The 27,866-nt window shown below is 44.3% G+C and overlaps 1 protein-coding gene across 1 annotated transcript in view; it reads left to right on the forward strand.

The window, feature by feature from the left end:
• Window positions 1–27,866, forward strand: part of HEATR1 (HEAT repeat containing 1) — a 710,058-nt gene that overhangs the window by 616,507 nt on the left and 65,685 nt on the right. The window contains exons 38-44 of the mRNA XM_069234483.1: window positions 6,301–6,459; window positions 8,803–8,937; window positions 9,039–9,143; window positions 9,249–9,417; window positions 18,708–18,859; window positions 20,841–20,999; window positions 25,557–25,665. Of these exons, the coding sequence (XP_069090584.1) occupies window positions 6,301–6,459; window positions 8,803–8,937; window positions 9,039–9,143; window positions 9,249–9,417; window positions 18,708–18,859; window positions 20,841–20,999; window positions 25,557–25,665 (988 nt within the window). The remainder of the gene's footprint in view (window positions 1–6,300; window positions 6,460–8,802; window positions 8,938–9,038; window positions 9,144–9,248; window positions 9,418–18,707; window positions 18,860–20,840; window positions 21,000–25,556; window positions 25,666–27,866) is intronic.

Genomic DNA, 27,866 nt, shown 5'->3' on the forward strand with positions numbered 1-27,866 from the left:
GGTGGTCTTTGGAGCAATCCTTTATTGTGTTGTATTTTGTTTATGCCATGATTTGTTTTGCATGCTTCAAATCGAGCTGAATTACAATTAGCTTCTTTCTGTTTATCCACTATTTAACTTTAATTGTTCTTACCTTTGTTTTCTGTTTTACTGCCTTTCATATTTTACTGATGCTCTGCCTTTCCAAAAACATTCTTACATCGATGTATTTCAAATAATTGATATTTTTTGCTTTTAAAAAAAGTGTATTTGTAGTTTCAAGGTTGAAACCGTTTCAACAATAGGAAATAGCTGCATCTTCACACACACTGCAATCAAAAAATAGAATCCTTTGAATGCTGCATTAAGGAATAAATAAACACTAATGTTACAATTCATCCGGAACATTGTAAACAATGGTAAAATAGTGACAAAGAATTCATGTTAGGAGTGCAAAGCTTGACGAAGAACCAATTGGCATCAGCGGCAGAATCAAAATCACACTAATGTGCTACACAGGCGTGTGTGAACTCAGGAGATTAAGGCAGCGTCTGTGTTAACGAGTACTCTTGGAATGCCCCCCCAGATGTTCCTGGGTCTGCTAGAAGGCAGGAGCATTGCATAGTATACCGTTAACTGTTTTTGACAATGTGTTATATTTAATAGCCCCTCCCAAGTAGCGGGTACACACCCCATGCATAGGCCACCCTACGCTTAGCAAAGAGCAATGGCAACGCAAGGACCCATTTGTTGCCTGGTGTAGGAAAATGCCACTGTTAGCATGGTTACCCCCCACTTTTTGCCTAGTGTTGATGCCAACTTTGAAAGTGTGCTGGGACCCTGCTAACCAGGCCCCAGCACCAGTGTTCTTTCCCTAAAACTGTACCTTTGTTTACCCAATTGGCTCAGCCCTGGCACACAGTTAAGTCCCTTGTAAGAGGCACCCCTGGTACCAAAGGCCCTGTGAACAGCGAAGTTCCCTAAGGGCTGCAGCATGTATTATGCCACCCCTAAGGGACCCCTCACTCAGGGCATGCACACTGCCTGGCCGCTTGTTTGTGCTGGTGGGGAGAAAAGATAAAGTAGACATGGCACTCTCCTCACGATGCCCTGTCACTAAACCACTGCCTGTGGCATAGGTAAGTCAAAACCTCTTGCAGGCCGTACAGCCCTAAGGCAGGGTGCACGATACCACAGGTGAGGGCATAGCTGCATAAGCAATATGCCCCTACAGTGTTTGTCAATTCTTAGACATTGTAAGTGCAGGGTAGCCATACTGAGTATATGGTCTGGGAGTTTGTCATTACGAACTCCACAGCACCATAATGGCTACACTGAACACCTCCCCCTGCAGGAACTGTAACACCTGGCGGTGAGCCTCAATGGCTCAGGACTGGTGTTACAGTGCACCAGGGCACTCCAGCTAGTGGAGATGCCCGCCCCACGGACAAGCCCCCACTTTTGGCGGCAAGTCCAGAGAGATAATTAGTAAAAACAAGGAGGAGTCACCCCCTCGGCCAGGACCACCCCTAAGGTGTCCAGCGTGGAAAGTGACCCTCTCCTTGAGAAATCCTCCATCTTGCTCTGGAGGATTAGGACAGATAGGGATGTGCCCCCCTCCCCAAAGGCAGTGGGTACAAGGAGGGTGTAGCCACCGCCACCCTCAGGGACAGTAGCCATTGGCTACTGCTTCCTAACCCTAAAAACGCCCCTAAATCTTTATTGAAGTGCTACCTGAACCAAGAGATTTAGATTCCTGACTACCTCAAGAAAAGAAGGACTGCTAAGCTGACTACCCCGCAGAGAAGAAAAGCAGACAAAAACTGACTCGGCCCCAGCCCTACTGTCCCATCTCCTGCTTCAAAGAGCCTGCAAAAGAAAAGCGACGCATTCTACAGGACCAGAGGATAGAGGGCAATCTTGGCAAGTGCCTCTATGGTTTGGGTTTGGGTTCGATAAAAATCTATTGACCTGGATGTGGCATGAAGGGGCCATGTGGAGCAGCTGAATCAGCCATAGATGGGGATCCAGGATCCCGATTCTGCGTAGAACCACAATGAGGAAAATGCCACTTGAGAATTGAAAGCTTTAGTGGCATCTAGGAAAACAACTTCTGCTTCCTCATCTGGCCGTAGTTGATGTAGAAGGGCAAAGAGTGTCCTGAGGTTGTGAGTGGCGGAACGGTTGGGGCTGAAAAAGGTCGTGTCAGGCAGAATGAGATTGGGAAGTTAGAAAATCAGCCACTTGGCCAATCATTTTGCTAGGATTTTAGCATTGGTGTTTACACTGGAGAGGGGGGCGAGAGGAGACTGCAAATTCAGAGGGCTTGACCGGTTTTAAGAGTGTTATTAGGATACTTTCCCACAAAGGAGTAGGCAGGACACCGGTTCATAGCGCCTCTTTGTATACCTGCAGAAAGTGAGGAGCAGAGGGGCCGAGAAAGCCTTGTAGAACTCAGAGGGAAGGCCATCACTTCCAGGGGATTTGCTGGTAGGAAGCCCACCTATTGCTGCAGTGATCTCTTATAAAGTTATGGGCTCAGGGCTCTGGGCTCTGTCTGAAACACCCTAAGGGCCCCTCTACCCAAGGTAAGATGACTAAGGTATGTGAAATATTCTGCTGGGTGGGTGTGTGACTGTCAAATATGCTGCAACTTCTTCATGATGCCCTCGGCATTGAGCACCATTGTCCCGTCGTCATGATTTTGTGGGGTCGCAGAGGGGTCCGGTCCGGCCGGTCATCTTCTCTATATGTATGTGCAATGTGGTTTTTGTGTGAGCATAGGCATTCACTGTCAGCCAGGTTCTTATATTCCATTAGAGTCATCTGAAGCTCCACCGCCAGACACAACTGGTAGGCTGTCTCTATGCCAAGCTCTAATTGACTAAGGTCCAGTATATCCAGTTGGTGCCAAAAGTCTTTCTGGATTGAGACATGTACATCCACTGATGTGCACCTTGAATGTTTCCCACACCTTGCCCGCTGAGTCCATCAGGCCCTCATTGGCCTCAGAGAATTCAGTTGTGTCTTGGCGGAGATGAGATCAAAACACTGGACCTAACAGTGCCTGGGGAAAGAGTGTCCATGCAAAAGCAGTATGTTTAGAGGCTGGGAGGGTAAGGGCAAGAACCACTGAAGAGTGGTCAGAAAGGGTCCTAGTCAAGAGGTTTACTCGTGCAACCCAGCCATAGATATCAAGAGTGCCTATCCAGTAATCTAATCTAGCCCATGATTCTTGGATTATGATATATCCATGCCTTCCCTAATTGTAGGGTGACAATCCCTCCAATAATCTAGGAGATCATTGACCTTCATAAGATTGCATACTGCTCTGGCAGCTTCTCGATGTGAGTTTCAGAATTTGGAACAGTCTACATCGCGGTCAATAACAAGATTAAAATCCTCATCCCAAATAACACTACTGAGATAATGTTACAGTGTCACCAGACAGTCCAGACAAATTCTGGTTCATTAATGTTGAGCCTGTAGGTGTTGGTGAAGTGTTTCCCTTGAATTACCAGCTGTAAGATCTACCCTGCGGGTCGGATATCTCAGTCAGTAAGCAAACTGGAAGGCCTCTCCACACCAGTAGAATCAATCCCCTGGCGTAGGCTGGGTTATTTGCATAAACCCCATGAGCAGCACAGTTACTGGCAAAAGTCACCCATTTCAGGGGTTTAAGGTGTTTCTTGCAACAGTGTGATATGAATGATGTGTTGCATCAAATAAGCTACTAACCTCTGTTTTTTCCACAGATCACTTAAGACACGCACATTCCAAGCCATAAGGTTAACCTCCGTTGTCTTAGTGGCATGGCAGGTTGGGGTATATAGGGGTACGAAGGGTTAAGTGTGGAATAGCCCAGGTGACCGGAAGGGCCCAAAAGACTTGGAGTGTTCATCAGTTCCACACAAGCATACATCCAAATATTCAGAAGATAGTATGAGGTCAGCAGTCAATTCACAAAGCCATTTATAGGGGAAAGGCAAACAGAACTAATCCCCCCCCCCAATCCCCACCCTCTTAGCTCCCCCCACCCACACTGGTCGTTCCCAGCATCAGTGAATATCCTAACAAGAGAAACAGTGTCATTAATGCAGTAACAACAATGGTCCGGAGTAACAAGGTAAACGTGCAATGCACAGGTGGTGGGGGCTCGTTGCAGTCAACCAGCCCGCCCACTTACCAAACCAAAAGGACTGATTGCTCTAGTAAACAACATCCTAATACCAGCAGCCCATAGAAGGGGAAGTTAAGGCATCAAATACACCCATTCGAGTTAAGCATCAGCTATACAGTGATCTGAGGAGAAAAAAGTATCACAATTCCAGACAACACCATATAAGGTCAGCGTACGAAGGAGAAGTGACTAGATCAACAGGCGTTTGCAATGCAGTGGGTCTCGCATTTGCTCGAGTTAGAGCTATTTGCATTGTAAACTCCTAACCTGACTTTTCTTGCCACATAAATTGAAAATAAAAAGTAAAACAGTTTCACATAAGTAACCGGACTTTTCTTGCCATATAAACTGAAAAGTAAAAGTTTCACATAAACGAGCCGACGGCCCCCATCAGCACAAAGCAGACACACAAAGGGAAATAAACGTTTGCTTGCAGTGAAACCTAGTGCAATTGTCTATGTAACCTGCAAAAGTGCAGTTACCTATGTAACAGAATCGATGTCAAGCAAAGCACTCGACTACTTCCCATTGAGATCGCGCTGCGAAATAAAGAGAAAAAGTAGTCCAGAAACCAGACGGAAAATATCGAGCCTCATATGTTTTCAGTAGTTGGTTGGTGCACTCGAGGTGGGCCAAACACCTGAAAAAGCATGACGTATGCATGTCTTTCACTAATGAAAGCAAGCGGATTTTAAAAGGCAAGCCCACGAACCAATGAAAGTGACTGACATGACATTTGCGTGGTTAGAAGCCCGAAGAGAGATTACAACAGGGGACTGATCACTTTGCGCTCGCCCATAAAAAGTCAGAGTTTGTGTGTGACATCAGTCACTCAGCCCAGGGGTAGACAAGTAGAAGAGGGCCCCAGTACCTCAAGTATCATGGCCCATAGGGTCAGAGAGGCTGGTGTCACCGTTGGGTGTGGAGGACTGGGTGTTATGGCGATGCCGAATGCGTGCTCCGAAGATGTCCTTGATGCTGCGAAGAGCCTCCGCTGGCAACTGGAAGATGATTGTTTTCCCATTCAGCTTACATCTGAGTCGGGCAGAATATAGCATGACATAGGGTTAATTTTGTTCACAGGAAAGTCTTGACACCTCTGAATGCGCATTGGGACGGGCCTGCAACTGAAGGGTGAAATCTGGGGGAAAGGGAAAGTTTGGAGCCTTGGTATGTGAGCACTCCCTTCTCCCGAGCCAGCCGAAGTACAGTGTTCCGGTCATGATAGTTGAGAAGCCTTGCAAAGATAAGACGTGGAGGCGTGCCGGGGACTGGATGAGTGAGTGGGCCTCAATCATGAGAACCTGGCCGCTCTGCTGCGATCGGTTGTAAGGGTCGTGTAGCCGCAATCCAGGCACCAACATACGGAACTATCTCGTCAGGGCTTCCAGGGTATTTGAGACGGTAGTTAGTTTTGAAAAGGATGGATGCAGTTGAATATTGTGAGCTGGCTAGTCTGGCTCTCAATTCAGGCTGCCAGCTTGGTTGGCTGCAGGTCACGCCTTCCATATTTGTTAACATTTAGTATTCATTTTTGTTTCACTTATTCTTCACTTTTTAACACTGCTTAAAGTTTTTACTTTCAGTTGATGTGATTTCTCTCTGAAACAGTTATTTTGCTGCTGTTATGTGAAATTGACTTTTTCGGCATTCTGACTGACATGGTTGGAATCGCTATATGTGATGGATTTCTTTTAAAGTCAATCCATGGATCGATATTGGATTTTTATTTTTATACTCACAAGTACAACAGTCATCATTGATTTCAACCCAGCTTACCCTTCACAGTCATCCCATTGACAAAATGCAGTTGCACATTATATATGCCATATCGTGAGCACCGCCTGTGTGTTCCGGCAATATATAACCCCATTTCAGATCATTGGTGGATTATCTGCAGGTGACAGGATTGTTTTAAGAAAACGTGTAAGATCTTTTCACATTCACTGTTTTCAAGTCTTGTTTTTTATACTTAGCTTCAGAAACTGTGAACCAGTGGCTTGTTTCTAAGATGTTAACCATATATGTGATATCTCATCTTTTCTGCAAATAATAGGGAAGAATAAACGAAGAAAGAATGTTGTGCAGTGCTTCCATTTGGTTGTATGCTTTCTTTTCACTTTTTTTTTACTTTTATCTAGGTTGCTCGTCTGGAAAAGTTTACTGACCAAGTAGGTCCAACATCCCAGCTTTATCTGCGAATATCATCACTGAAAACTACACTAGCAACTAAATTGGCTTCCAGAGTCATATTGCCAACCATCACAAAATGCTACTGTGACCTGCAGGACACTCAACAAGTGAGCACATATCAGTCATGCCGTGGTGCATTGTTTTTGTGTGCATGTTGGGCTGCTCAGCTTATACTGCCAATGTGGAATGTGTGGATGCATTCATACTCCCTTTGTCATTTATTTTGAGTCATGCTGGCAGGATCTGGGCCTAAAGGAGGTCCTCTCTCAATTTTTCTGTCTACCACAATGTCATAAAACAACTGTAGGTAACCTTTTCTCATTCATTGTTTGTATGTATTGGTTCCATGCTTCTGACCCTCCAAATAGGATCCTGACCACAACTCCGCAAGAATGTAATCATGTTTCATAGCCACAGATCCCAGTGCTTTTGGTGAAGCAACTTGTTCTACTTCTATGTATTCACTAACAGTTTCGGCTAGAATTTTTTCAGAAATCACACCATGCTGCCTTTTTCAGCTCCTTCTTTCAGCCCACCATGCTAATGATATTTCTTCATGAATTTCTTCAAGAATCCCCTTCATGTAGTTAGCTTCATGGCTTGTCCCTTGAGTTCCTTTCACATTGCCTCAGTGTTACTTGATTATTTGCCGTTATGTCCTCCACTGCACCAAATCTGTGCTTGGTTATCACAGTGCATCTCTGTAGTTACCCAGTGTCCATCCTGATGAGACATTTTGTGGTAGCGTAACCCCTTACAAGTTTGTTTTGTGCATTTCAGAATGAAAAATTACAAATTAAAGGGTATCTTATTGTCTGTAGGTTCTACGTTGACATTATTCTCCACAAAGACCAATTTTTGCTGCATCCGTCTTGTTTGTTTGAAAAGCTTTCATTGGTGGTTCTGTTTACACCCAGCACCTCATGCCTCTGTTCGTGTCACTCCTCAGTAATGAGTACATGGCTCCTGCTATGAGGTCCTGTGCCACCACAGAAACCAACAGCTTGATGAAACCCAGGCCTCCACTACAAGTCCCTGAGAATGAAAGATTCAGTTATTTTTTCAATTCAAGGCTTTCTGTGAGTCTCACACTTCTGGTGAACCAAGGATTGCCACCCTCCAACCACTTTCCATTTAGGTGGAATTGCCATTGTGCCACAAACATGATATACAAAAGCAGAGATTTGCACACTAATAGCCAGCACCATGCATTTAAGCAGTGAAGCACTCATTGTGCAGCTCTTCAAACCCCCTGGTGGTACTCCAAATTAGTTTGAAATATATAAGAACCAAGTTTACTTCCAGCACCACTATCCCAAAATGTGCCAGCGTGGGAAAACCTGCTCTCCCAAGATCTCCGGTATGGTCCCTGCAAAGCCCTTTTTACTTTCAGTGCGGCTCACTTATTTTTTGTTGTATGGCTCAAAACGCTTCATACAGCTGGCTGGCTCAGTGATGTCAAGCAGCCCTTCTTGGGCCATGGATAAGGCAGACTTCTGCTGTACCCGTGTCATGCACTCTCAATTTCTTGAATCAAGCAGTTGGCTTATACCCACTCTTGGCTCCCATACCACTGCTAGTAGGAGCATCCATTCTTTGGCCTGATCATTAAGGGCTCCTGCGCACTCACCCATCTTCTTGTAGTATCCTCAGCAGCGGGCAGGGTCAGTAGATCCTCTCACAGGTTAAAAGCCCATGGTGAGCACTCTACTCACTAGCTGGTCGAAAGTGCCCTGATTCTTTTAGCATCCTTGTTAAGCATGTAGTCTGCAGGTTACACAGCGGTTTCTGCTCAGTCCCCGTTGTCATTTATTGAACATTCTTCAGGTTGTCCTCAGTTTAGCTCAGATCTGATATATCCGTACCTTGCATTAATCTTAGCACAGGATCAGTGGATATTAGATGGAGCAGACGTTTATTTAATTAGATTAGGGGTTAAATGAGGTAGATCTTCATGGAGACAACTCCATTCTGCCATTTTGGCCACTGAATATTGTGGGGAACTTAAAAACCAAAAGTATCTCTTGTCTTCTAAACAAATCTTGTCAATAGAAGGATTGATCTGAGCAATGGGCACAACTTTTAATCCTGGCAAGGGCAAATCAGGCTTCTAACCTTGTCAGGTTGATAAATTGAGCACAATTCATTTGTGGAAATGTAATAACCGGTTGCTTACTTGCTTTGAAATGGCACACATGGGTAAAGAAATGCTATATAAAAACAAAATGTTCTTATTGTATGCTGGTAATGTTGGGTTTTAGCAAAACGTCAAGTCGAAGAGTCAATGTTTACATCTTTCTAATGGATGTCTTTTTTATTAGTCCAGAATGGCTAAATTATTGCTTCCAATTTGCCTGCTGGTAAAGCATCTTATGTTAAAATGTTGATTCCATGTAATCTGTTACACAATTGATTTCCTTAAATAATCTTTACTTTCTGGTCCACTTCAGAGTAGCCTTGCTCCCTTAATGGAAATTCTGAAGGAGCATATTGCCATCATGGAGAAGCAGCAGCTTGTTTCCCAACAGTCGGAGCTCACCACCTTCTTCCTAAAAGCCCTGGACTTCAGGGCGGAGCATTCAGAGGTAGGTTACAGGTATTGTGTTTTTATCCAGTACTGGCAACGACCTACTCTTTTTGATCATTTGTGTGTCAACCTCCAAATGAAAACCTCCGTTTGTTGCAGGGGGATCTGCAGCAGGTTGGCCAGATAGAGGACCACGTTATTAACTGTTTAATCATTATGGTCATGAAACTTTCCGAGACAACCTTCCGGCCTCTTTTCTTCAAGGTAAGTGTATTGGCCGTTCCCAAAATGTGATGAAGGAGAAGTATGTAATTAATAAATGCAAGTTCTTGTAGAGAAAGTCATTACTTTTTGTTTTGTCCCTTTTAGTTATTTGACTGGTCCAAGACAGAGGATGCAACAAAAGATCGCCAGTTGACATTTTACCGTCTAGCTGATTGCCTAGCTGACAAGTTGAAGGGGCTGTTTACTCTGTTTGCTGGCCACTTAGTGAAGCCTTTTGCTAGCCTTTTGAATGAACTCAACCTAATAAAGACTGGTATGTTTTACAACTTACTAGCTGCAAATTGCATTCTGTTTGTCTGCTTCATCTGATGCATGTGTGCTTACCTGCATCCATACCCTAGTATTTTGCAGGAAATCCCTTTTACCATTTTACAGAATCGGTCAGGTATTGAGTGAAGATGTCAGGTTGGCCTTTGATCTGGCTGGTTGGTCACAAATAGCTCTTCATGAAAGGAGTGAGCATAGACTTTCTGAATAAATAAAGCATGCATTTGGATAAACTTTGAAGCAAACATTACAGTATTTGTCGAGTTTGATTTATTGTTATAATAGTGCCCACTTTTGGCTAGAGGTTTGGAACTCTTTAGGTAATGACAGGACTCCAAGTTGTGAAAGGTGGTGCTAGTACACTGTCGCCATCACTGTGTCAAAACCGAAAAGCATCTCTGGCGGAATACTACAAGAATTATTGGCTCATCATTACCAGAGTCCGTGCTCAGCGCCACCAACAGCCACATTACTCTACAGATCACAAAAAAAGATCTACCAGGTTAGAAAAAAGTAAATAATTGGTAACACTTGAACATCATCTACACATCTTCCCTAGTGTGTTATATCTGCTGACGAACCAACAATAACTGGGATATCTCCACTTACCCGATGACACTGAATGGGACAGAATTGGCCCTGATGCAAAGGGGGTAAATGCAACTCAGTGAATTCAGCATTAAAGTTCTGAGTTGCAGCATTGGTGTGTGAAACTGCATGGACTGACAGTGAGGCACCCCGTACCAATACTTATTGGTTAAGGGCTAGCCAGCAACTGTTTCAGGCTGAGCTACAGGAGCATTCACACTATAATCCTCTAGGATAGTAGTCAGTAGTGGTTGGCTGAGGAGCGCACCCGAGGCACCCTTTAACTTCACCAACCACCATCTGCTCTGATGTAAAGGTGAAAGGGTTAAAGATTTATCGTCTCTTCTAGCCTGTGATAGTTTATGCATTTTCTCGTTTTAGTACCAAATCTCTTCCATGAGCAAAGATGCCTAGAACTGCCATGGGAAATCCTGACATTTCGATTAAATAGAAAGCAAAAAATACATGAATTCAACAGTGAAGGAGAAATGAGCAAATAAACTTCAAAGCAGGCACCAGAAAACTCAAACAAATAAATTAATTCTCGCATTAATCAAAAAAAAGATTAGGGAACCTCAGCAGCAGAGTCTAGCCATCCTTTTGTGTAACTGAAATCTGTAGGGCCCATGAACAGAGGAGCCTAATAGGTCTGATCAAAGGATAGTCTGTTTTGTTGATTCCGTTGGACAGTTGATGAATCCATGAGCTTTAATTTCATGACCTTGGAAAGATCTGACTGCCATTCCAGGTGCCCCTCTGACAAATGCACCTGACAGATGGAGAAAAATTTAGATATGTCCTTACTGAGCAAGTGCAAGCTAGACTCTTTACGTAACCAGAGTAGTACTACTAAACCCCTGTAATCATCCTTATGGCTCAAAGTGGATCATAACCAAAGAGAGAACTAGTCCCGGCAACAGTGCAAAGAAGAAACACAAAGGGAAAGTATCAGCATTTAATCCAAACAGCCAGAGAAGACTGGGCACTAGAATCGCTAAGAAAAAAACCCTTAGACGACTTTTTTGCTTATAGAGACAACTGTAGTAAGCCAAGAATAAGTGTTTATTCTTTTTAGAATTGTAATTACCCTGATCAGAGGAATATTCTGAGACTCATAGTGGAGCTAAACGTGCTTGAGCTCAAGACACTTGCGTCTTGTTTTCCATCTCCTGCTTGCTGCTCTCTTTGTTGGGGGAGTGGGGAGAGAGGGTTAAGTTGTTGGAGCAATAAAAGTAATATCTTATGGCAAAGAATAAGTGTTATTACCTAAAAGTAAAACAGTAAGGATCAGGTTAGAAAACGCAGCCCTTATTGTTCATTTGCTATATAAGCAAATTGGAATAACATAGTAATAAAATGTTTAAAATAAAAAATAAGGCCTACAAAGAGATAATAATAAATTACTGACCTAATCGATTAGGAGATTACACAATAATGAATTATGTATTGAGTTACAGCTGAATCATCCATAATTGAAAAAGCACAAAGAGCAGTGATTGATACAGCATCCAGGGTCCCCACACATGGATATATATATATATATATATATATATATATATATATATATATATATATATATATATATATATATATATATATATATATATATATATATATAACCATGCCTACACCAGGGTTTTCTTGTAGAGTTCCGCAGGGATCTTCAGTGTCACTGTTGCATGTTTATGAAACCGTCTTCTTCATGCAAGATCTTTACCACCTCTGTTTCAGTTTTTCACAACTAACACCCAAATCCAGCTTCAGATCAGGGGAGGTCCAATGAAAGAGGAGCTTTTATAGAAGCCTTTCACGTGATCAGCACCGAAAGTGGGAAGCAGACCATAACTTACTGAGCCGAGCTAATAATTAATAGCCAGGGAAGAACATTGTAAAGAAATGGCTCCCTGTTGCAGTCCCCCCCCACTTTTTGCCTGATACTGATGCTGACTTGACTGAGAAGTGTGCTGGGACCCTGCTAACCAGGCCCCAGCACCAGTGTTCCTTCACCTAAACTGTACCATTGTATCCACAATTGGCACACCCTGGCATTCAGATAAGTCCCTTGTAACTGGTACTTCTAGTACCAAGGGCCCTGATGCCAAGGAAGGTCTCTAAGGGCTGCAGCATGTCTTATGCCACCCTAGAGACCCCTCACTCAGCACAGACACACTGCTTACAAGCCTGTGTGTGCTAAGTGAGAACAAAATGAGTAAGTCGACATGGCACTCCCCTCAGGGTGCCATGCCAGCCTCTCACTGCCTATGCAGTATAGGTAAGACACCCCTCTAGCAGGCCTTACAGCCCTAAGGCAGGGTGCACTATACCATAGGTGAGGGTACCAGTGCATGAGCACTGTGCCCCTACAGTGTCTAAACAAAACCTTAGACATTGTAAAGTGCAGGGTAGCCATAAGAGTATATGGTCTGGGAGTTTGTCAAACACGAACTCCACAGCACCATAATGGCTACACTGAAAACTGGGAAGTTTGGTATCAAACTTCTCAGCACAATAAATGCACACTGATGCCAGTGTACATTTTATTGTAAAATACACCACAGAGGGCACCTTAGAGGTGCCCCCTGAAACTTAACCGACTGTCTGTGTAGGCTGACTAGTTCCAGCAGCCTGCCACACCAGAGACATGTTGCTGGCCCCATGGGGAGAGTGCCTTTGTCACTCTGAGGCCAGTAACAAAGCCTGCACTGGGTGGAGATGCTAACACCTCCCCCAGGCAGGAGCTGTAACACCTGGCGGTGAGCCTCAAAGGCTCACCCCTTTGTCACAGCCCAGCAGGGCACTCCAGCTTAGTGGAGTTGCCCGCCCCCTCCGGCCACGGCCCCCACTTTTGGCGGCAAGGCTGGAGGGAACAAAGAAAGCAACAAGGAGGAGTCACTGGCCAGTCAGGACAGCCCCTAAGGTGTCCTGAGCTGAAGTGACTCTAACTTTTAGAAATCCTCCATCTTGCAGATGGAGGATTCCCCCAATAGGGTTAGGATTGTGACCCCCTCCCCTTGGGAGGAGGCACAAAGAGGGTGTACCCACCCTCAGGGCTAGTAGCCATTGGCTACTAACCCCCCAGACCTAAACACGCCCTTAAATTTAGTATTTAAGGGCTACCCTGAACCCTAGAAAGTTAGCTTCCTGCAACAAGAAGAAGGACTGCCCAGCTGAAAACCCCTGCAGCGGAAGACCAGAAGACGACAACTGCCTTGGCTCCAGAAACTCACCGGCCTGTCTCCTGCCTTCCAAAGATCCTGCTCCAGCGACGCCTTCCGAAGGGACCAGCGACCTCGACATCCACTGAGGACTGCCCCTGCTTCGAAAAGACAAGAAACTCCCGAGGACAGCGGACCTGCTCCAAGAAAAGCTGCAACTTTGTTTCCAGCAACTTTAAAGAACCCTGCAAGCTCCCCGCAAGAAGCGTGAGACTTGCAACACTGCACCCGGCGACCCCGACTCGGCTGGTGGCGATCCGACACCTCAGGAGGGACCCCAGGACTACTCTGATTCTGTGAGTACCAAAACCTGTCCCCCCTGAGCCCCCACAGCGCCGCCTGCAGAGGGAATCCCGAGGCTTCCCCTGACCGCGACTCTTTGAACCTAAAGTCCCGACGCCTGGGAGAGACCCTGCACCCGCAGCCCCCAGGACCTGAAGGACCGGACTTTCACTGGAGAAGTGACCCCCAGGAGCCCCTCTCCCTTGCCCAAGTGGAGGTTTCCCCGAGGAACCCCCCCCTTGCCTGCCTGCAGCGCTGAAGCGATCCCGAGATCTCTCATAGACTAACATTGCGAACCCGACGCTTGTTTCTACACTGCACCCGGCCGCCCCCGCGCCGCTGAGGGTGAAATTTCTGTGTGGACCTGTGTCCCCCCCGGTGCCCTACAAAACCCCCCTGGTCTGCCCTCCGAAGACGCGGGTACTTACCTGCAAGCAGACCGGAACCGGGGCACCCCCTTCTCTCCATTCTAGCCTATGTGTTTTGGGCACCACTTGGAACTCTGCACCTGACCGGCCCTGAGCTGCTGGTGTGGTGACTTTGGGGTTGCTCTGAACCCCCAACGGTGGGCTACCTTGGACCAAGAACTGAACCCTGTAAGTGTCCTACTTACCTGGTAAAACTAACAAAAACTTACCTCCCCCAGGAACTGTGAAAATTGCACTAAGTGTCCACTTTTAAAACAGCTATTTGTCAATAACTTGAAAAGTATACATGCAATTTTGATGATTTGAAGTTCCTAAAGTACTTACCTGCAATACCTTTCGAATGAGCTATTACATGTAGAATTTGAACCTGTGGTTCTTAAAATAAACTAAGAAAAGATATTTTTCTATATAAAAACCTATTGGCTGGATTTGTCTCTGAGTGTGTGTACCTCATTTATTGTCTATGTGTATGTACAACAAATGCTTAACACTACTCCTTGGATAAGCCTACTGCTCGACCACACTACCACAAAATAGAGCATTAGTATTATCTATTTTTACCACTATTTTACCTCTAAGGGGAACCCTTGGACTCTGTGCATGCTATTCCTTACTTTGAAATAGCACATACAGAGCCAACTTCCTACATTGGTGGCAGCGGTGGGATACAAGACTTTGCATTTGCTGGACTACTCAGCCAATACCTGATCACACGACAAATTCCAAAATTGTCATTAGAAATTCATTTTTGCAATTTGAAAAGTTTTCTAAATTCTTAAAAGACCTGCTAGGGCCTTGTGTTAGATCCTGTTTAGCATTTCTTTTAGAGTTTAAAAGTTTGTAAAAGTTTGAATTAGATTCTAGAACCAGTTGTAGATTCTTAAAAAGTATTCCAACTTTTAGAAGCAAAATGTCTAGCACAGATGTGACTGTGGTGGAACTCGACACCACACCTTACCTCCATCTTAAGATGAGGGAGCTAAGGTCACTCTGTAAAATAAAGAAAATAACAATGGGCCCCAAACCTACCAAAATACAGCTCCAGGAGCTTTTGGCAGAGTTTGAAAAGGCCAACCCCTCTGAGGGTGGCAACTCAGAGGAAGAGGATAGTGACTTGGAGGAAAATTCCCCCCTACCAGTCCTATCTAGGGAGAACAGGGTCCCTCAAACCCTGACTCCTAAAATAATAGTCAGAGATGCTGGTTCCCTCACAGGAGAGACCAACACCTCTGAAATCACTGAGGATAGCCTCAGTGAAGATGACCCCCTGTTAGCCAGGATGGTCAAAAGATTGGCTTTGGAAAAGCAGCTCCTAGCCATAGAAAGGGAAAGAAAAGAGATGGGCCTAGGTCCCATCGATGGTGGCAGCAACTTAAATAGGGTCAGAGATTCCCCTGACATCCTAAAAATCCCCAAAGGGATTGTAACAAAATATGAAGATGGTGATGACATCACCAAATGGTTCACAGCTTTTGAGAGGGCTTGTGTAACCAGAAAAGTAAACAGATCTCACTGGGGTGCTCTCCTTTGGGAAATGTTCACTAGAAAGTGTAGGGATAGACTCCTCACACTCTCTGGAAAAGATGCAGAATCTTATGACCTCATGAAGGGTACCCTGATTGAGGGCTTTGGATTCTCCACTGAGGAGTATAGAATTAGATTCAGGGGGGCTCAAAAATCCTCGAGCCAGACCTGGGTTGACTTTGTAGACTACTCAGTAAAAACACTAGATGGTTGGTTAACTGGAAATGAAGTGTGTGACTATGTTGGGCTTTATAATTTGTTTATGAAAGAACACATTTTAAGTAACTGCTTCAATGAAAAGTTGCATCAGTATCTGGTAGACCTAGGTCCAATTTCTCCCCAAGAATTGGGAAAGAAGGCAGACCACTGGGTCAAGACTAGGGTAACCAAAACTTCCACTGGGGGTGACCAAAAGAAAGGGGTTACAAAAACTCCCCAGGAGAAAGTGGGTGACACTAGAAATAAAGAAAAAGAGTCCTCTGTAGGCCCCCAAAAACCAGAACAGGTGGGTGGGCCCCAAGACACAACCCAAAACAAAGGTGGGTACCAGGGTAAGAACTGGGATGCCACTAAGGCATGGTGCCACAACTGTAAACAGTCTGGGCACCACACCAAGGACACTTCTTGTCCCAAAAACAAACCCCAGAACAAAATTCCAGGGGTAACCAGTGTAGCCATGGGAGATGACTCCTCAGATGAGGAGGTCTTCCTAGCCTTCAACTGGAAACAGGGCCCAACAGGTGAGTTGGAGATTCCAGAGGGAAGTAGACACTTCCACCACCTACTGGTGAATGGAATCCCAACCACTGCCCTGAGAGACACTTGTGCCAGTCACACTATTGTGCATGACAGGCTGGTGCTCTCAAACCAGTACATCCCAGGTGAGACTGCCAGGGTAAGAGTTAGCCTAGACAGGGTCACTAAGAGGCCTGTGGCTTTAGTGCCCATAGAAGTGGGTGGCACTCTTAGCTGGAGAAGGGTAGTAGTCAGTACAGACCTCCCCCTTGATTGTCTCCTTGGAAATGACTACCCAGAGGTTAGTCAGAGCTCAAGAGAGGAACTGGTCCAGTGCCAGTCCTCTCCCAAGGATTCTGGAAGTCCTGCCTCTGCAGTAAATGCAAGCAGGCCCCAGAAGAAGAAGAAAAGAAAACAGAGTAGGAAGGGTGGACAACCTTTAGCCAAGGTTACAGCAAGCCAAGGAGATTCTGCTCCAGTAGGGGAGAACTCCAAAAATGGCCCTGATAAAGTCCAACCTGACCCACAAGAAGTCCTGGCTAGTCAGGCAACTGTTAAACCTGAGTGGGTGGCTCCTCAGCTAACAGAAGAAAGAGTGGAAGAAGGGTGTTTACTACAAGATGTGGTAACCCCCCACTCCAATACAGCAGACAGGCAACCTGAACCCAAAGAAGCCTGTAACTTAGCCCCTTCCCTTTTAGGTGAAGAGCTAAAGGTGTGGTTCTGGGCACTGACAGCTGTCAGTGGCCTCTGCTGGGTGTTAGCCTTTGTGGCTGCACTATCCTTGGCATGGTGGTCAGACCCCATGCCAAATAGCAAGTTAGGCCCCCTGACCCTGTTGGTCATGGTGGGGTTACTCCAGCTCTGGGTAACCTCTTTGGGTAAGCTAGGGATGACCCTGGCTAAGATAAGATTAGCAGAGGTGGATACCTCTAAACCCAAAATAAAAAGAATGGGTGGAGACATTGAAGAAGCAGACAAGAGGCAATTCAGACTAGGTCCTATCACTGTGGAAGTGGGTCAGTTCCCCAAAGGGAATGACCTGAACAGAAGGATGTAAGGCAGAGTAGGCCCTGCAACTAACCAGCCTATTTCTCCTACTCTTCCTCGCCTGACAGACTAGGAAGACTCTCCCAGCTTGGGCTGAGTCTCCTGGCCTGTGGGCTGGGGGGGGCTTGTGTAAAGAAATGGCTCCCTGTTGCAGTCCCCCCCCACTTTTTGCCTGATACTGATGCTGACTTGACTGAGAAGTGTGCTGGGACCCTGCTAACCAGGCCCCAGCACCAGTGTTCCTTCACCTAAACTGTACCATTGTATCCACAATTGGCACACCCTGGCATTCAGATAAGTCCCTTGTAACTGGTACTTCTAGTACCAAGGGCCCTGATGCCAAGGAAGGTCTCTAAGGGCTGCAGCATGTCTTATGCCTCCTACAAACATGAAAAAGCAAGAACTAGGTCATCATGACTGATGAAGTGCTGCCCACGTTAACGTAGTATTCAAAGTTGTGAACCGTTAAACATCTGTTGAAAGACTACGTAACAGGCTGATCCCCCACGGCAGATAAAAGATACAGATGGACAGAAACAAACTACCAGTGGAATTTTATGCAGCAGCTAATTTGTGTGATTAACCAACTATATTAGTATTGACATAAAAAATTCTTATAGAAGTGTTTAATTATGCGATGTTTTGAAGTTTAATACTCCGCCCCTGTCTTTTTCAACATGTTTAAGGTGTCTTATAAGGCAAAGAGATGTATTTTGGGCCAGGGACTAATTTAACAGTGAAAAGAATGTGCTAGACAATATTGCTGGGATTGACAAACTAGAAAGATGCATGTACTGTTGATAATTGTTGGTGGCTAAATCATGTGTATTCGTCCTAAAGAATCCATAGTTCAGAAGTGTTCTAAACTGATGTAAGTGGACTGGAAACTCACCCATCGCCTAACTCTGGTTCAACAAGGATAAAGAGTTGGAGAATCAATGCATCAAATAGTTTGACACGTTTATATGCATCTATGCAAGTAAAGCAACCCAGAAGACAGATTAAAAAGCCTAAAGGCCAAAATAAGAGATTCCTTAAATATGAACTCTATTTCGGTTTGCATTTAGAATTAAGTACTTTCCTGAATCAGTACTTAGTATTGTAGTCGTACCTAAACTTTCAACCACAGGTCCTTTCTCCGGACTGGTGCTTTGTTAAATTGTAGCTGCTCCATCTCATCCACATCCCGCCGCTTTCTTTTTACTAACCTTTTTTCACAGATTCTGTGTCTTTAAAATCATTTTCTGTTTCCTCACTATGCAAATAAAACGGAGTAAGACATCTGGGTGCATTCTCAGGCTTTACAATAACAGTAATAACTAAATACACTTGTCATTGGTACCACACTATAATTGTTTGCCATTTAATGACTCTGTATTGGAAGCCAGACCCTTGAATTTGATGCACTAGTTATGTTTTTGTCTTTATTTGCCTCTGTTGCAAAACACTCCCAGATGAAGAGTTCTTTGGTTATAAGAACATTGAGAAGAGTTGTTTGCTGCTAGATGTCATCCTGAACTGCTTACACAAGATTTTCCTCTACGACACCCAGCGTTTTGTGAGCAAGGAAAGAGCAGAAGCCCTAATGATGCCTCTAGTGGATCAGGTACTCAAATGATTATGTTCTTCTAATGCAGGTGCATCCATTTTGTTCGGTCATGTGTCAGCTTATTTGAGCAGGTTTGAGTGTGGAGGTGAGCTATAACAGCGTTGCCATGTTTACTTTATTGAACCTAGATAGGGCTTGTTTGCTTGACAATACATGATTCCGATTAAGGCAAATTGGATTGGATATCTTTTTTTTAAATGCCTTATCTTTAATAGGACGCTTGGTTCTACCTAACTACAATAGCCATTAGTGGCAAAATGTTACAAAATATTTTTTTCATTCTTAATTGTTACAAGGTGCCCAGCTGAGTATCCTGCTAATTTCTAAAGGCTATGAACCTAGAGTTACGTAGCTTAGGTAAGCCTAGCTTTGGTGCAGTTCTGCTACACAGAATGTGATGCAACTTGGCTATACCTCAGTCGTGTAAGAAAGCCCTCCGCTGCCCCCGCAGTGTTGGGGGAGGCTGGGGTGGTGCCCGAGCTCCAGGGAGCCCCCTCAGCACAGTACACTTCACAGGCGACAGGCTTCTGGCTGGGTCCAGGGGGAGGGGCCCCTGTACAGATACTTTGGGGGGGGGTGTAAGTTTTGTTACGCCACTGGTATACCTGCTCACAAAAGTTACTTATCACACAGTCAATGTTCCAGTCTAGCCTGAATGATAAAATATTGCACATTAAGTTGTTGACGTTCTTTTAAACTTGATGGGAGGGTAAGAACATGCATGAAGATGCGCTTTCTCTCCCAAGAGGATTTTTAGAAAACGGGTACAAAATAGTTTGTGAAACAGAGCAACAGTACAGAGTATGAGTTTGACACGCTCGCTATATATTGGAAAACAGAATAAGAATTACTGGAATTATTTGCTTGGATGAAGAAGTCCCTGGAAGAGTGCAAATATTGAAGCTTGCACATTGAAACGGTCCAGGCGGTGGGATCGAGGCACCATCCATCTAGTCTGGATAATGTAGCACAAATATTCGAATCCTTAGAGTGTAAAATCCCAAAATTGTGCCAAACAATATTGATACACACCCTTAAGGTGGGACATACTGAAGAGTTGTTTTAAACATCTGGAGGCCATGCAGTCTAAAAGGTAAAAACAGATTAATAAAGGTGGTCCTTGCACAATTGTAATTTTAAAGTGTTCCAATCTGGAATATTTCCCCTTTTATCTTGTTTTCAGAATTGCCTTTAGAGTAGAAACCAAAATAATTGTTATTATTATTATCATTATTCCTTACTGTATGGGAGAAATCACCAACATCTTTTCATCGCTGTATGTAAACCGTTTAAGGCAGTTTAATCCCCCAGCATTCCCATTGGGTGAGTGGTAATCTTCAGGAGGCTGGAATTGACATTCCCATCTTTGGAGCACACTCAGCAAGGGGTGCAATGTCTTCCAAGACGTTTGCATTAGGCGCCCGCCTAGAAGATATCTTGAATGCGGCTGATTGTTATTTAGACTCGACATTCAAGACTTTTTACTTTAAGCCCGTGGTTCACAGGGCGTCCCTTGTAGTGGACAAGCTTTGAACAAGCATAATCTGAGCCTCTGTCCTCACATAGTATGACAAATTTCCTGGTTATCGTAATGGAAAGTTTAAATTCTATGAAGGTCACGGAGGTGAGGATTATTCCCTCCCATATAAGTGGGCATAAGAAACCACTTATACAACATGGAATAATTCTCGCCTCCGTGTACTTGTTAGATTAGAAACTTTCTGTTGTGATAGTTAGGAAATTTTTCATTCTTGGTCTTAAGATGAATGTGTCAAGAATATAAAACTACATCCCTCAAAGCAGACAATTGAGTTCTGTTGCATAATGATATGACCCATGTCTGCAGAATTCCTTCTTCCTTTGACTGTTTAATGAGTAACAGTATTCACTTTCTGAAGTTAAAAATGTTGATGTTGAGTAGCATTGTTATATATTTCCAGATGATTTAATGCCATTGCGTTTTTTTTTTATTTTGCAGCTGGAAAACCAGTTAGGAGGAGAAGAGAAGTTCCAGGAAAGAGTGACAAAGCATCTGGTTCCATGTATTGCTCAGTTTTCCGTTGCCATGGCAGACGACTCTCTCTGGAAGCCTCTGAATTACCAAATACTGCTAAAAATGAGGCACAACTCACCTAAGGTTGGAAGCCCCTTTTTCTGTAACATTTTTAATGTTACTATTATGAGTCTTTTAAGCAGCTATTGTTGACTAAGAATCTTAAATACATCACCCAACCAATGATATCGAATTCAGTCCATGTCCTATAGGATGAACCTTTCCTTGGAAGTCAGTGAAAAATGTAAATGGACAGTTTCTCTATACGACTTAATGCTGACACTTAACCTATTTTTTGCAATTCTTATTTTGTCAGGTAAGCGGGATGAGGCACGTGAAGATGAAATGGTTTCTCCAAAAGTGAACAATCTGTTGATACCATAGTCAAACACAGGGGCACTAGACCTCATCTGTGTTCCTATGATGTTATGACCAAAAGATCCCAATACTGCTGATTGTGAAACACTAGCGGTTGGGATTAATCATCTTATAGGAGACATAACAGTGAACACTTTAGCTGTTACTTAGGGAAACAATTATGAATGCCACTGTAGCCACATACAAAGCACGAACGAGATGGAAAACTTTAAGGCCGAATCATTATAGTGTGGGACGTTTGGAGCATTGAAAATGGCGTTATGAATGTTAACAACAATTATTGCAAAGTCATACACGAAAGGGAAAGGAGTAGAAAAGGAAATTCTAGTGTGAAAGCTAAATTACTTAGGCCACTAAGCTACTCATTCTTAATACATCCCCAAAGAGAATGGAGTCGTGTAGATACTTATGTAGTGCAATGTTGGCATGCTTGAACAATGTAACTGGAAAAGGCAAGGGGAGAAACAACTGAGCAAAGTTCGGAATTGAATTTGTGAAGTGAGTAGACGAATCTGCAGACTCTGAAGTACAGTGCACTAAAAATCAGTCGGTGTACTATCTTGGACAGAGATTAACTTTTAAAGTGAAATCCGTTTCTAGGTGTAGAGCAGCTGCAAGCCAAAAAACAATGGAATAGAATAAGTGTTGTTGTCACACCAGTCTCATTCATGAGCTACCAGAGGAAGATTTGGGTATTCGGTGCATCTTCAAGGGAAAAGCAAAAGCTCTTCCTGAGTGAGTGAGTAAGCTGAGATTTAACTGTCCCATTAGAATTCTCGAGAGAAAATATGCTGGTACCAGCTGGGAGGGGGTACATACCCTCCCTTGTCGAGTCGTCTGATTGGAGCGGTCTTGACAAGCTGTAAGGACCAATTAATCCAGATACTGGAGTACTGTATGGACCAGTTTCACAAAAGACAGATGAAGTCAGAAATGTAGTCCTATATGCTTACTCCTATATTTGGAGAAAATGTCCATATTTTCAGTGACTCGGAAAGCCTTTCCTGAGTACTTCTAGAAATCTTTGCCAACTGTAGATAGCTCACATGCTTATTATTTACCCTTTCAGAGTAGCCACCGAGGGGCGTATTATGCATAGTCTTACTGGGACACAGTGGGCGTGTGCGCCTGCTTTGTCTGCCCCCGGAGCACTACAGTATTACAAAAGGGGCCATCGACACTTGTGACGCTCCTACAAGTATACTGATAGCACTAGCACACAAGTTGCGCCAGCGCTGTCTTAAAAGGCCCTTAGGCAGGGGTGTAACGCAAGCCCCTGCAGTGCAGCCCCCCCCACCCTCCCCCCGTCTTTCAGGGGCCCCCTAAACTTTAAACTTTTAGGGGGGCCATTCAGCCGAGGCCAAAGCATATCTGTGAGAGAGGGAAGAGTAATGGGTCCTTCCTCACATTCTGCAGTGTTACACCGCTGTCCTTAAGTGGCACACTGTCAGTGTGCCCTCTGAGGGCAGCCCTCTGGGGGGGCAAAGTCTCCCCAGACAGCCCTGCAGGCAGGTGCGTCTGTTACATAATACGGATCAAAGTGGAGCTTTCCACTTGTGGAAATTAGATATAAATGTGCTTTTGCAAATTAAACTTTTATGTTTACTTGTACACGATAATCTTTTTTGTTCTACAGAGATAGGTCTCCCACACAGCCATTGAATGTGGTGCAGTTGCATACTGATACGCACCTTAGAAAGTTCTTATTGCTCTTGACAGCACATCTAGAAGAATCGACCGGGCGGAGAAACCTCCTGTAGATAGTATTTGAATATTGAAAAATTTGAGTTTGTTGGCGGTGACTTATTTTGTGTTTAGTATAATCCGAGAAATGCCCATAGATTTGCTGTTAACCAGATTTTTGAAATTGTTTAAATTCTACCATATTAAGGGAACTTCTGTAGTTTTGTATTGAATTTACAATATTCTTGATTTTGGCCTTGCAGATTGATTGATTTGTATTCCCAAATCAAATTTATGTTTAAGAGCGCACGTAACTTTGTGAGTCCAGTTTTGAGAGTCCGAGGTGGTACAAATATTCAATTGCAGCATGCTTCACATCATGGGGTTATCATACTAAAGAAGCACAAAAAAAGACTGATGTTTGTAAACTGTGTAAGCAGAAGATGCTTAGAGGAATCGGATACAAGATGCAGAAAAGATAAATATTCAGGGCCTCCATTTTATGGTAAGCCCTCATTAGTATTTTTTGCTACTGAAATTATGTTGCAGCGGTCTCTGGGCATTTCAGGATGGCTAATTGCCTCATAGTTACAAGTGGGATTCTGTTTGAGAAATTGAGAATACTCCGGGACCTGGCAATACCACGCCCAATTGCATCTGTAATTTCCATGTTTTTCCATCTGTCCCAGTAGTAAAAAGTAACTTGTAAATGGAAAAGAAAGGCACCAAAGGATGCGGGGCAGTGGAGTTAGCAATAAGGGAACTGAAGTATTGAGAATCGAGGATCGTCAGTAACAAGGAATTAACATTACACATAAGATGTGTAGGAAGCTGGCTATCTTTGCAGTGTATCAAATGTAGTGGTGCACTATGCAGATAGTACAGGTGACCCTTAATAGTTTACTGAGGGTTAAGTAATAACCCTAAATGCTCTATTTTGTGGTAGTGTGGGCGAGCAGTTTAGGCTTATCAGAGGGTAGTGCTTAGCATTTGTTGAATAGTCTATAAATGTGACACACCTTCTGGAAGAAACTCGAGACCAATTTAGAAAAATAGTTTCAGTTTTCATATTATTTTAGACCCCAGGATCTTCACTATTATGTAGGTAATGTTTGAGTTATCAGTTTTTACAGTGAGGCTAAAATTGTCTTGCAAATGTACTTTTTACACTGTAATGCTTTCCTGGAGAAATAAACATGTACTGCATACAGGTGCTTTCAAATTAATCTCTGGAGTTCCCTTTAGGATTTAAGGTGCCAGGGTGTCACGGTCACATGAACCACCAGCAGTTGAGGATTACCTGCCCTGGAGTGTCTGGGTGCAGAAGTGCAGCCTTGCGCTACACCGTTGCCAAACAATGGGGCACCTTGAAACAGGCTGCAGAGGGGGACTTGGGGACAAGTCTAGGAGCTCTCAACAGGGGTCTCAGTTCATGAAGGTTGTGGGACCAGAGGGGATACAGTCAGTGTTTGTGAACCTGGGCTGGGCAGCTCGGGTGCAGAAGTTGTTTTGGTCGGCTGTTCCTGTGTGTCGAAGATGCTCAACTCTTGGTGAGACCTGCAGAGGCAGAAGAAAAGCAGACAGCAGGGCCACTCTGAATCAGTGTCATCAGTTCTGTTGTCCCTCTGTGAGCTAGTTTGTTTTGGTGGTGGTGTCTGGACTAGACACACAACAATCCTTGGTTGTGGAAAATGCTCCAGTGCCCCAGATATAGGTGCTGTGAGGTTCCTGAACGGGGCAACATCAGAGGCTTGGCAGAAACATCAGGCTGGTCTCCTGGTTACACAGTAGCCTCTTCCTTGCAAGTTGTTTCCTCAGTGGGCCCGATGGCCAGCAAAACCTAGTACCGGGCAAGTGCAGTCATTGTCTACAGATGCAGGGGAGTGGCTCCTCCACTCCAAGAGAGATGCTGGCTGGTTTGCAAAGTGGCGGAAGGCCTCTGAGGCTTTTGGAGGATGCACAGCTACAGGACAAGTTGGCGGTTGTTGGGACAGGAGCAGACTGGCAGGGCTTAGCACCAAAGCCCACCGTTCATGCACAGGTTGCTTTTCTTTGTCCTCCTTCAGTCAAATCCGAGTTCTGGTGTCAGGAGACACCTAAATACTGTATTTAGGGGCGTTTAGAGGAGTGAAGGGTAGCAATCAATGAATGCCTTACCCCTGGGATGACTACACCCCCTCTGTGACCACTTCTGTGGGGAGTGGGCATAACCCTGTCCCAGAGTTCCTAGTTCCACCAAAAACAAGATGGGGGTACTCTTCTTTCATGGGGCACATCTGGCAGCCCACCTTAGGGGTGTGACTAGAATGATAGTACAACACGCATAGTTGCATAGCTAATTTCCCACCTGTCCTAGTGCCAAATGATCCTTATGGCAGGGGGTGGCATCTTCCAGGTCTGGGGGAGCTGGGATTGCATATCAAAGGGTGACTGGGGCTTTAAAAAGGGTACTTTCCTGCAAGATGGTATAGTATTTCTGCTGCTAGCATTCTTTTAGCGGAAGCAATCTAATGATTTAGTTAAGCTGTTACAATTTGTCACATTTTAACATTTATTGTGTTGTCACTTTTTCCTTTATAGGTCCGCTTTGCTGCACTGATTGCTTTGGTAGAACTAGTTGAAAAACTAAGGGAGAATTATGTGGTTTTGTTACCAGAATCAATCCCTTTCCTCGCAGAACTCATGGAAGGTAATGTTCAACTTATGCATTCTGTATTCTCAAAAGTATGTCCTTCATCCATCCCCATATCATTTAGTAATTTACTCTGATTTTCAAGAAAGTATATGGGAAACCACAGCCATAGAGCAGGCATAAATTCATAAAGTATATTTTTGCTAGAACAGTTGTTGTTCAGTAAAATTGTACTGATGCCAGTTCCGGATTACCAAATAGGCAAAGTAGGCACCGGCCTAGGGTCCCCACTCCTTTTAGAGGCCCTGCGACAATTGTTGGTTGGTAAAATTAAAAGTGTATTAGGAGATAAATTGCAAGGGGGCGTCTGAATTTTCGACTGCCTAGGGGCCTCCGCAGGGTTTAAGCCGGCACTGACTGATGCTTATACATTATCCAAAGACAAGTAAATAATTTTAGCTTTTTGTATGCATTTGCACGACCGATTCTTTATTTAATCCTCGGTTAAAAAAAAAAAAAAATCTTGACTTTGTCTGTCTAGGCCTAGCTTAGGGCATGTTGATTGGTTAAACCTGCATCCAGAACACCTTTAGTTGAAGGATGGCGTGTGAAAGAATGTGAAAACCTGGGGAACCTTCTCCACAGCTTTGTCATCATAAAGTGGGTTAAGGGAAATAGTGTCTTTGTAAATGTTGAAAATTCTGATAAATTCCATGTTGCAGCCTACTCTTAAGGTTCTGATGCTTTCTAACAAGTGTTTAGTACAGATGTTCTTGATGGTTTTGAGGATGGTGTCGTCATCTTGCACAAAGGTTGTGTCTAAAATGCAGCCAGAAAATTAAATTTGAAAGAGAACCACCCCAAACCGGTTCTGAAAACCTAGACAGTAGATCTGCATCCACTGTCAATAAAGTGTGTATAGATTTCGGATCCAAACCACCTTACTATCTTCCAGTAGTAAGTTTTTCATGAGGAAGGGAGGGAGTTCTCTGCAGAGTACTCTAAGATCTGCCATTATCAGGTACTGGTGTCTGCAAGGCATCCTATCTCCCAGAAGAGAGAGGACAGCTTCTGAAGTCTGCCTTATCTGCTAGAGGAGCTAATGGACTGTAGGGACGTCTGTCTGCCTCTTGAGAGAGCGAAGGAATGTACCTGCCACTGCAGCAGTAGAGACTGCCCAGAAAGAGAAGCCCAATGTGTTCCTGATGAAATAACTGAAGAGGATACTCCACTGGTAAGGAGCAAAGCCAGGAGCAGACTGTGTTTGGAAGGAGTCCCTCTAAATGGTTTTGATCGTGAACCACATTCAAGCCTTCTACAAAAATGTAAGTATTGTGTTTTATTGACAGTCTTCTGAGAACTTGCTGTTGATACTACCAGAGTCAAAGTACTCAATCAATGCTGAGGTGATGGTCCTGATTGGCACAGAGGCTGCAACTGCTGTGCCAGCATCCCCTCTGTGACATAGGGATGCTCTGCCTGCAGAAGATGAGGCCTACCATAGGGTCCCATCATGCAGAAATTCCTGCAGTCTTTAAGTTCCAGTGAGCTCTGCCAGATCAGAAGTCACTGCATCAGAAGGTCGGTCAGTTGCAGGCATCTGCCTCCCAGCCTCCTAGACTGCAGATGCCAGAGACGGGTAACTGCAGGGCTTGGGAACTGTGTGAGGACAAGAGACTAAATGGCAAACTGAGTTTTGTAGCACAAACTAAGACTTGTATGTATAGCCACAAAAAGTGAAAAGCAAACTGAGCTATTGGCCACATATATACGTCTTGGAGGTGATTGATAGGACTGCACCTGTGCCCAGTGAGCACCATACCCAGGATCAGACGCCAGGGAATCTAAGGTAACACATTAACAGTGGATGGGTACCAAGGGGTGTAGCACGTCAAGATTGCAAACAGGATTTCAAGGCTGTGTTCCATTACACTAATTGATCTTTATAGTATTGTGTGATGCTGCATGATTAAAGTACTACAATTCAAAAGATGCCTCAGAGCTGTTCCTAAACATTCAGCTGAGCTGGAGGTTGGTGTGTCTGTTGGTTGACTGTTGAGTTCTGAGCTCTTGTCCCCCAAACTACCACCCTTAAAAGCCTTTTACATCTCCGAGACATCTATCTGCAGATTCCTTACCTTTGAATTCCCACCAGGTGTCAGACTGGATCCAGAAGATTTTTCATGAGCAGTAACCCTGTCTGCCGGCATGTGGCATAGATCCGCTCCACGTCTGTCGTCATCTGCACTGGAAATGAC

This window comes from Pleurodeles waltl, chromosome 5 (genome assembly GCF_031143425.1).
Source record: "Pleurodeles waltl isolate 20211129_DDA chromosome 5, aPleWal1.hap1.20221129, whole genome shotgun sequence".
NCBI classification, from domain to species: Eukaryota; Metazoa; Chordata; class Amphibia; order Caudata; family Salamandridae; genus Pleurodeles; species Pleurodeles waltl.